The sequence below is a fragment of the Myxocyprinus asiaticus genome, chromosome 45, assembly GCF_019703515.2.
Source record: "Myxocyprinus asiaticus isolate MX2 ecotype Aquarium Trade chromosome 45, UBuf_Myxa_2, whole genome shotgun sequence".
NCBI lineage: Eukaryota > Metazoa > Chordata > Actinopteri > Cypriniformes > Catostomidae > Myxocyprinus > Myxocyprinus asiaticus.
Window position 1 is genome coordinate 26,007,060 of NC_059388.1, and position 10,971 is coordinate 26,018,030.

A 10,971-nucleotide genomic window follows, 5' to 3' on the forward strand; every position below is an offset into this window, starting at 1 on the left:
CCCGAGTGATCAGAGGCCTTACGGAATGACCTACCAGAGGTGCAGTGAACCTGCAAACATGCATGGCAGGGGGGGAGCACATCACGAAAGCTCACTGTAATAGAAAGGGGTTTAACCTTAATGTTGAAGCCAAAACCCTGTTAGAGCGCCAGTAATCCCTCCCGCTCAACTCTCAACTCTACCAGTCTCACTGAAAAATGCACTTGCATTGCGTGCTGGTTCGGGTTGCTGTGGTGTGAGAAACTATCTATGCAGTGTTGCAAATTTGCATCAAGATCACACCACGTACCAGGGTAAATACATGTCTCGTTAATATTTCACCCCAAAATCAAAAGATACAAATAAAAATTTATACTTAAAAGAAAATGACCATTACGATTTTTTGCATTGCACAAAATTATGAATTTTCCACCAAAATTCAATTAAACATAATGCTAAATAAAATCTCATTCTCATTACTGTACATGAAAAAAAAAATTATATATAATTTACATTTAAAGTATTTTCACATCATAGTAGTATTTGTTGTATTGCCTTTATTTTATGCTGATTTAAATTTTTATTAAAATCATACATTGTTATTCTTTGCTGAAAAAAATATATTATTGCACTAAAGTGAAGAATTGAGAATTGAAAGTGAGATTCACCAATAAGAATAATGCAAAATGGAAAAAAAAAAAAAAAAAATCTTAAAAGGTGCTAAAAATAGACTTCATTTTCGTTAAAATACATTGTGCTGTTCTTTGGATTTTGGGGGTGACATTTGGCCTGGACATGTTTTCTTGAGATCCGCCCATCTAGCTCACTTATAATCACACTGCGAACCTCAAATCTACATCTTATTAACAGATAGATGGCACTTTCCAATCTTTCTTATTTTTATTTGCATAGTTCAAACCACAGCGCTTTTTCTATAATGCCCACTCGACGGATGAAATAGCATTGTGCCAATGGTCAATGAGAACAATCAGAAATTCTAATGGTGTGCTAAACCTATAGCTCCCAGATGTGTAGATCACCTCTTATCTGAGGTAATTTTAATGAATTCAACACACAGAAATCTGCAGAGCTCAAAAAGGGCTTCGGCACTTGTGAGCACATTAATTGAAATGCTGGGAATTTTTCCATATGAAATATGTCTGCACCAAGACAATGAGGAAATAATTAGCACAGAGGTAGTATCACAATGGCCATTTTAATCAACCCCTGTGCTAGCATTTCACCCTATTTATTCCAGTTTTGATTCCATGACCCACAGCTAAGTAATCACTTGAAAATTACTCGTTTGTTCTAATGGGCTCTTGCATCTGAGAAACACGTGGTCTGAAAAATTAGCATCTTGAATTAGTCAACTGCTTCTAAAGGCACACTTTAAAAAAGAATGCAGGTGAAATGCACGGTAAAGATGCTGTGTAACTCTATAAACATTATTTGAAAGATTGGCCCTGGCTCATATTCTGAAACTACAACATATTTTCATTTTAATGATTGATATGCTACCGCAGATGCCCAATAAAAGCATACAGCATTCTTTGAAAATATCAGGTGTCTAACCCTCAAAAGTCTTTCTTTCTTCCTTACGTAAGCCCTTGGCATAGAGATCCTAGAATTCCAGACATAACAGAGTTGTTTTCATCGTATAGAATGATATATATTTAAAAATTACTGATACTTAAGTAAATAACTCAGTCAGTGATTAAACACCCCTTGATTATTACATCATTAGCTTGTAATTCATTCAGCTCCAGGCCTGAACAAACCTTTCAGTTGGGAAACTCACCACATTTTACAAAAATGAAACTCCTCCAAAGCATGAGAACATGCAACAAGCAGTGAACATCATTACATAGCACTGGATAAGCCAGTACACACTACAATGCACGAATAGCTGACGTGTGTGCTAGCATGGCCCATTTAAAGTACTTGCTTTTATAGTCTTGCACAGAACTGCCCATGTGTTTAAACGGACAATGCTAAATAAGTGTGTTTTATCTGTAGGCAGAGGATTCTGGTTGGAAATTAAAATGAAAATATGATAAAACAAGATAAACTGCTCTAAAGTGGCCAGTCAAGTTGACTTCCAATCGATTTCTTGCTCTGGACTGTAAATATCACTGTGACGAGGAGGAGGTTGTGGCCAAGCCGTGATGGAGCACGGCCGGCGCTGAATCAGTTGATCAGCGGGAGAGAAAATAAAGGGCAGCCGGACACGAACTGCTCCAGAACCACCATGTCCATGATGTCCTGGGCGCTGTGGGGTTCCCCCACCAGCAACCATTTCCGGCAGGCATCCTGTAGCTGCTGTGCGAAGGCGAACGGGCGGCCGTGTTTGCCCAGCTTCAGGGTGCGGAGGTGCTGTCGGCTCTGTTCGGGGGTCCGGCCAACCCGTTGCAGAATGACTCAAGTCAGCGTAACAAGGAGGTTGGCTGCGGGGAGCTATTGGGCCGCAAGCTGCGCTTCCCTGGAGAGTAGTGGCAACAGTCGGGCCACCCACTGGTCAGCCGGCCATTCCCACACCTCAGTTGTCTTCTTGAAGAAGTCGAGGTATGCTTCGGGATCGTAAGCACCACTGTAACAGTATAAGGACGGGCAAGGAGGAGGCGGGAACGGCTGAACAGTAAACAAAGTTTTAATGAGAAACTCAACTTAAAACAAATGTAAACAAGCACAGACATATATGCAATGCGGCCGAGTGTGTGTCTCTCTCTCTCTCTCTCTCTCGAACCGGCGTCTCCGGCTGCCCTTTATCTCACTCTCCCGTTGATCAGCTGATTCAGCGCCAGCCGTGCTCCATCACGGCCCGGCCATGCCCTCCTCCTCATCACAATCACATCATACTTCTCAGTCAAATTAGTGTGCTGCCTTAAGGCACGGCCACATTTACCTTTGCAAAATTCTGTGGATGAAGAAAGCGTGGCCTGACATTGAGTGTATGTGAAACCAGCAAAAAACTGCCAAGCAGCCTCTTTTTAATGCTGCAATTTATACTCTGTGAGAGTGAAGTATAAAATGAAACTTGCAGCAAAATTATATTGATTGTTCAACATACTTGAACTCCACGCGAAATCCCCAAGGGAAATTCTTCGCCACCGGAAGTCCGTTGCACGAAATCGTGCGGATTCCCGTTAAAATGAAAAATCAAAAAGAATATCCTCTCAGTAAGCATCACTAGGTCAGTCTGCCTATCATATGTAATACAGCCTAACATATATTCTAAAGACTTGTACACATATCCAGTTAAATAATCTAATAATTATTTGAGAGGATTCCAAAAGTAGCCTTGTAACTTTCTAAAGCAGACACATATAACATCCTACTGTAGCAATGAAAATGGGCCAATCGAGGGGCCTGGGTAGCTCAGTGGTAAAAGACGCTGGCTACCACCCCTGGAGTTCGCTAGTTCGCTAGTTTGAATCCCAGGGCGTGCCGAGTGACTCCAGCCAGGTCTCCTAAGCAACCAAATTGGCCCGGTTGCTAGGGAGGGTAGAGTCACATGGGGTAACCTCCTCACGGTCGCTATAATGTGGTTTGTTCTCGGTGGGGCACGTGGTGAGTTGAGCACGGATGCCGCGGTGGATTGCGTGAAGCCTCCACACGCGCTATGTCTCCGTGGCAACACGCTCAACAAGCCACGTGATAAGATGCACGGGTTGATGGTCTCAGACGCGGAGGCAACTGGGATTCATCCTCCGCCACCCGGATTGATGCGAATCACCACGCGACCATGAGGACTTAAAAGCGCACTGGGAATTGGGCATTCCAAATTGGGTGAAAAAGGGGAAAAATCCCCCCCACCCCTAAAAAAAAAAAAAAAAAAAAAAAAAGGAAGATGGGCCAATCATTGCACAGAGAGACAACAACTACACATAATGCCATCCTGACAGGTCCTAACTGAGGTATAATTGCTTGTGATCTATAGAGAAAACATTTTTTATTGACAAAACCTTTTAAAAGATGCTGAATAGACAATTGGGCATAAGAGTTATTTTGCCTTGGTTACACATGTAAACTCTCAGTTAAAGGGAGAGTTCACCCAAAAAGGAAAATTCTCTTATCATTTACTCACCCTCATGCATCCCAGATGTGTATGACTTTTTCTTCTGCCGAACACAAAGAAAGATTTTTAGAAGAATATCTCAGCTCTGTAGGTCCATATAATGCAAGTGAATAGTGGCCAAAATTTTTAATATAACTTTGACTATAAATCTTCCATTTTACTTTCACTTTCACTTCCACATTCTTTTTCTTTGTTTTTGGTTATTCACATTCTTCATGCATATCACCACCTACTGGGCAGGGAGGAGAATTTATAGTAAAAAAAAATAAAAAAAATAAAAAAAGACTTAAATATTGATCTGTTTCTCACCCACCCCTATCACATCGCTTCTGAAGATATAGATTTAACCACTGGAGTCTTATGGATTACTTTTATGTTGCCTTTATGTGCTTTTTGGACCTTCAAAGTTCTCGCCACCATTCACTTGCTTTGAACGGACCTAGAGAGCTGAAATATTCTCCTAAACATCTTTGTTTGTGTTCAGCAGAAGAAAGTCACACATCTGGAATGGCATGAGGAGTAAATGATCGGAGAATGTTCATTTTTGGGAGAACTAACACTTTAATAGGACAATACAGAAGAAAATATGAGAGAGAAAAAAAAGAGAGAAAAGTTGACAGTTACAACCTAGAAAAAAGTTTGCCGTTACTGATTTGCAGCAACAATTAGACAAAGCAATCAGTTGCTAACACTACAACAAAAAAAACATGTCAGAGAAATAAGCAAACATTGCTTTAAATTTCAGTTCCTCAAAAACGGTCATGGAGCTTTTCTTGTTTCCATGTTCCTAGGTGCAGCCTAAAAACTTAATTGAATGCAAGCGAAGCTACTACTAAGGTTAAAGCTACTTTCATGAGGTGAACAGTAATATTGTTAGTAAAATGACAGTTAAAGTGTTTCCTCATCTCAAGACAGAACATTTCAAATAAGAGAAAAACATAGATAAAGAAAGCGATAGACAGAGAGAAAGAGAGAAGAGGGCCTTTCTCTGACATCTTGCATAGTCCACCAGATTTCCATACAACAGTATTGTGGGAAGTGGGTGTGTCAGGAACTTTTCCCCTCCAAACACAAGTGGTGAGAATTTTCCAATCACATCCTTTGTTTCAAATCTTTGTTTCCCCTAATTATTTCCAGCCATTCCAGTGATGTGTGAGCTTTTCCATGACTTCACATCCATTTGACCTCATATGCATAAAACAGTGCCCTGGGTTAGTTCAACAACCGTGCTGAGCTGACCTAGATCTCATTTGCTGAGCAGCAACATCCAAGATGTTATCAAATTCAATATTTTTACAGTACACAAACCCTAGCAGAGCAAGAAATGTCTCTATGATGCAACTCCATGCTTTACCAGGTAAGAGATCTCCCATTTAAGCACATTTAAATTCTCAGCTGTGATTTCCAGATTCAGAACAGCCAAGGCCAAACCACAATGGGATATCCTTCCTCACAAAGCTTTCAAGACTTTGGCAGGGGAATGACTGCAAGTAGTGTAAACTATTTAAAAAAAAAAAAGTAGTGTAAACTAACTTTATTGGATTACAAACATGCTGGTTTAAATTCTATACATTTAATCTAATTACCCCAATGTAGCCTAACACAATGAATGCCAAACAGTCAATGCTATTGGCACCTATTGCATTATCTTGACAATGATAAAACTGAGTGGACAAGCTTACAAACAGATTATGCATTATCATAATCTCAAATCATTACAAAGCTTCTCCCAAAGGCAAAGAATATCAGTGCTGCAGTAAATAGTGATAGGAATCACTATAAAATCAATTATCAGCACTGTACGTGGTTTAAAGAATTAAAACCACATTCATGTTTTCCAGATGTAAGCTTCAGTTTTCAGTAATGTCAAACTGTAAAAATTGCTGACAAACGTTGATATTCAAGATGATAATTCCAAATGTCATTTGATCACAAAATGCTTTGAAGTTTATGCTGATCTACCACAAACTTGTTCAATGGAATACATTTCATATACAGAGCAAATCTAGACTGATTATAAAAAACAAAATCCCAAATTCAAAACTTGACATTCCCGTTTCATAAACTATAAAAACCATTACGGAATGGCTTGTCCTGCAGACACTGTATTTGCAAACATGGCATTTGTTATATGATAGAAATAGAAACTTTGATATCTAGGTACATGTTTTATGAATAATCCTCATTCTAACTAAAGACAAAACTTGTGGGCAAGATCAGACAAAAATATGCATAAACAATTGTTACTGGAGTCTGGCCAATGATCACAAGTCTGACCGTATTACGTGACAAACACAACACTTACTTCTAACGAGGTCATCATGAGTGTGGTTCACCCCGGTCATGTGACCCTGCTCATCTGCAGTGTGATCTCCGGGTAGTGGAGTTTGGGATGTTTCCATAGTGTCTGGTGATTCATCAGTGCAGCTGTTTTGTTTGTCTAGACAAACAAATGAACAAAAACAAGTTATCAATCAGCCTAACATCTGCTAAATGGCATTTCCTCACTATTCAGAAATCCAGTTTGCTCTAGTTCATAGCTGCCAGGAAGCCAAGCATGCAAAAGGCCAATGTGAGGTTCATATTAGCTTTCCTCTGCATCAAGAATAGAAAAAGCAGCTCTAATTTGCCAGATAAAACAGATTCCTTTGGTGAACGGTTGCAAAACTGTGTGGGTGGATCAGGTAGGCCCAGGCCAGAACTCTGGATCTCATTTTCTCAATTCTGCTCCTGGGTGCACAATACCTGCCAACGTTTTTACAGCTATAAAGACGGCATTCATCTAAATTGGAAAATGGATGTAGGCAAAACCTGCCTGATAGGCATACAAAAAGATAGGTGACCTTTAAGCATTGCACTTACAGGAACAGTTCACCCAAAAAATCTAATTTGTTCCAAACCTTTAAGACGACTTAGAATATAGCGCACAAGCTGTATGGACATTTTTTTTATGGTTTGTGTCCTTTTTGAAGCTGGAAAGCTTCTGTCCCCGTTTAATGTAATGGCATGGAGAAGAGTGACCAACACAATTCTTGAAAATGTCTCCTCCTGTGTTCTATGGAAGAAAGTCATACAGGTTTAAAAACACATGTGGGTGAGTAATTGATTAAGTGTTTGGTAAAACTAATCCTTTAAACTCTAAACATGACAATAGGGTTGGGCGGTATTGCGATATATATCATCATGGGGATGAAATAAAATGTCAACCTGTAGACATTTTCTATACCGTATATTTCACGGTATGTAAATATCTGTGTTAGACTCTCACTCTTGGTGCATGCGAGACTGAAAGCAAGAAAAAAACACGGATAAAGATGAACACAGAACAACAGAATGACTCCAAATCAAGTCAAACTCAGGAGACAACATTTATTTTTTGCATTTAAAGGCGCTGTTTTCTCAAGAACGCGCTCTTTCTGGCGTGGGTAGACGGGGGAGAGAGAGTGCGCCTCAGGTTCTAATCACTTCACATTCCAACCAAAAATGAGGAAGATCTTGTTCATAAAATGCTATGTTCTCCATGGTGTGAAATGGACCTTCGGCTTAAAGCCCTGCTGCTCTTTATAGTGTTGCTGGCACCGTCAAGCTTTCGCACTGAGTACATTCCTTCAGGAATAATTAAATAAATGACAACAATGACAACAACTCAACCATGCATTTATATCTAGTAGGCTACATAGTTGCCAAAAAGATTTGCAGTGTCCTGTGGAAGGCTAAATTCAAAACAACTACCTGATGGATCGGTTTGTTTTTTTGCTTGGATTGAAAAACGATATAAAACAGATCTAATATTATTTTAATAATGATTTATTGACTGAGAAAGTTTTTTTTTTTTTTTTTTTCAATGAAATGGACATGACAGGTGTACCATTAGGCTACTTTGGACATAATTTTAAATAAAAAATGTTTTTTTTGGAATTACTTTTCATCAAAATAGATGTAAATGTAGGCTATAAGCCTATCTTCATGTATATCTCATGTACATCTTTATCAACCAAAACTTTTAAGAATATCGAGATGTAATTTTTTGCTTATCGCCCACCCCTATCACATGGATATTTAATAAAAAAAATCTTGATTTTCTTAAAAAAAAAAATATATAAATATATATATATATATATATATATATATATATATATATATATATATATATATATATTAGTGATATATACGTTACCATGATATAAAATTACTTATACCGTGATATAGAATTTTGGTCATATCGCCCACCCCTTCATGAAAATATGTTTCTGTATCCACAAACATCTGACTCTGCTACTGTGAAACACAACAGGTATTCTTTCTATTTATGGCAGCCTTCAATGTGGCCACACTTGTACACAGGCAGTAGCAAAGCACTCATTTATTTAGCATTGTCAAAGCTTTTTATACAGAACTGTGTTTTTTCATCAGTCAAGTGAAAGTTGGGAATAAAGCATGTGACTCAGCAAACAGAAGCATATCTTCACTTTTGGCAACCTCAAAGTGTTTCGTTTTTTTTTGGGGGGGGGGTCTTTCTACAGCCTTTGTTACAGCATATTATGGGACAAGATCAATACGATACAGTAGCTTTAGATACAGAGATGGATATCACTTGATCTGGCCCTGAGTCAGATGAATGGTAAACCTTTATTCTGACCATAACTTCTCAAATCGTTGTGCACATACAGCACCGGCAGCCTCGTGATGCATCGCTGTATTTAGCGATTACAGTTTGAAATAAATTGGTCTATTCTCTGAGCATGCACAGTCCCCTGGGAGGGAATTCCAGTCCTAACGGAGAGACTTTGAAGGCCCTACAAAAATCCATTTGTCACCAGAGCCTATGATTGCTTACTTTGTCCTACTTTGCCATTTTTTGACAGTGCTATAATGATGCTTGGTATAAATAGGATGGTTAATGGTTCAGTGCCTAAGAAAAAGAGGGGGGTGGGCAAAGCTTATTTTGCATGAGATAATCTCACACGCAACCAGAAAGTTAATTAAAAACTATAATTGGCAGTAGTTCCTGCTAATAGTAACCAAGGCGCTCTTCAATCTTTATTGGGAAATAATGAAAACATTATCATGACTACTGGCACAACATACATATGTGGAATCTGTTTGCAAGCTGCTTTTCATGCAAGACAGATACCAGCCATGAACATATGCCTAGCCTTGTTAGTGTGGTTTACAAATATGTATCTGTCATTAAAAATGGCTACTGACCCAATAAAATATACATACTTACACCATGCATGCCAAAAACAATAATTAATTCATGCATATAGTGATATAAAGCGAGTGCACTTTAAAAGCTATGGAAATAGAGGTATTTGTGACATCATAAATAAGTGTTTACAGAATCTCAGAAATGGAAGATCACCCTTCTTACCTGGTGAGTTGGACAGAAGTGGACTTGTCTCCTGTTGGAGCTGCTTTTTTGGCCCTTCAGGCCCCTCCGGAAGTAAGATAGTCTCCGAGGACATGAGCCAGACTTGTAGTTTAGATACTAAACACACCCGAAAAAACACTCTTCTTACTAATCACGCGTCGAACCTGTAATAAAAAAATAAAAACAATAATTATAAAAATAAAAATAAACTATTGTTGTGTCAACAGTTACATCAGCTGATACCGTAGCGTCAAATGTAAACAAACGCCAGCGTTGTATGAGATTTCTTTTCTCGGGAGTGACGTAATCCTGTTAACTGTCGTTAAACTTCTGTTGAAAGTTTTGCTTTGATTTTATCGCACTAACAAAACACATAATGTCACAAACACTGTTTTAAACTTATTTTAAGCTTGATAATTCAATATTGCTTCTGTTTACAAACAATGTAACGAAAAATGTTTGGGTTTCGAGTACCTTTCAAACATGTCAACTCCCAAAGTCTTTATTCGCATTCTTTCATCAGGCAAAACCCTGTCCTGTTAGGGAAAAAAGTTCCGTTAGAGTCTTTAGAACCCTGTTAAACTTTTCAAATTCTTCCGTAAAAGTGTTCAAAAGTCCCTGTCAGGTATTCGCAGTCCCACGCGCGCTCGAGCTGCTGCTGTTGCTGGAGAAAGTTTGAGCTGAATCATCTTTCATCATATCCGGATTCCGAGGCAGCGCGCGGCTGCGCCAGATGAGCACAAACAGCTGCATTCAGATGGACCACATGAGCGTGTGAGTGTGTACTGACATAATTGTGAATGAAATGAGACTATGTAGAAGTGATTTTGGCTTTCTCATACCGACATGCAGGCATATTTACCTATCTATCTAAATGGAGATGTTCCAATGACTTCTGTTATTCTAAAATTATATCTAAAAATTACAATTATTCTAAAGCCTGCATTTTACATACCTAAAATAAACCCTATAGACTAGGCTTATCCTAACTAAACCCTAACTAACTTTTGGTTGTGAATAAAGACATACATTAGTCTCTTTATTAACCTTTTTCACCCTTTGAGGACATGCCCAAAACAATTTTACCTCCACTTTGACTAACAAAAATCTCCTAATTATGAAAACAAGAGTTTCCCTGTGTTTTATTTTTAATGCAGATTTTCTTATTTATTGTGCACTGTTGTTGCATCAATGCTAATCTAAGCTGCCTGAATTCTACACATGTACACATACACAAATAGCCCTAAACTTATTCAGTCCATTCTCTCAGTGGCCTTGCTGGCAGATAAAGCCTATGAGCATGGAAGTGATTGATGTGAAATATGCCCTCCTCATTGACTGGGTGAACTCCATTTTCGGCTCCTAATACAGAAATCACTCCAGGTCTGTGGCATAATGATTTACGATGAATCTGTGTCAATGTTGAACTCACAAACCCCACCTAATCCATCTTGCAGAGACCCTCCTCGCTGCAGAGAAATGCTGGATTCTCCATTTATAAGTGTTGAATCTATTACCCCACTGATTGGTAATAACTTTC

General features: G+C 38.7%; 1 protein-coding gene across 1 annotated transcript in view; it reads right to left on the bottom strand.

Annotated features, from left to right (window-relative positions):
- LOC127435082 (myoD family inhibitor domain-containing protein-like) overlaps positions 1 to 10,121 on the bottom strand; it is a 30,776-nt gene extending 20,655 nt beyond the window's left edge. The window contains exons 1-3 of the mRNA XM_051688249.1: positions 9,906 to 10,121; positions 9,432 to 9,595; positions 6,363 to 6,497 (exon numbers count right to left, since the gene is read on the bottom strand). Of these exons, the coding sequence (XP_051544209.1) occupies positions 6,363 to 6,497; positions 9,432 to 9,525 (229 nt within the window). The 5' untranslated portion in view covers positions 9,526 to 9,595; positions 9,906 to 10,121. The remainder of the gene's footprint in view (positions 1 to 6,362; positions 6,498 to 9,431; positions 9,596 to 9,905) is intronic.
- Between the last annotated feature and the right edge of the window lie 850 nt (positions 10,122 to 10,971).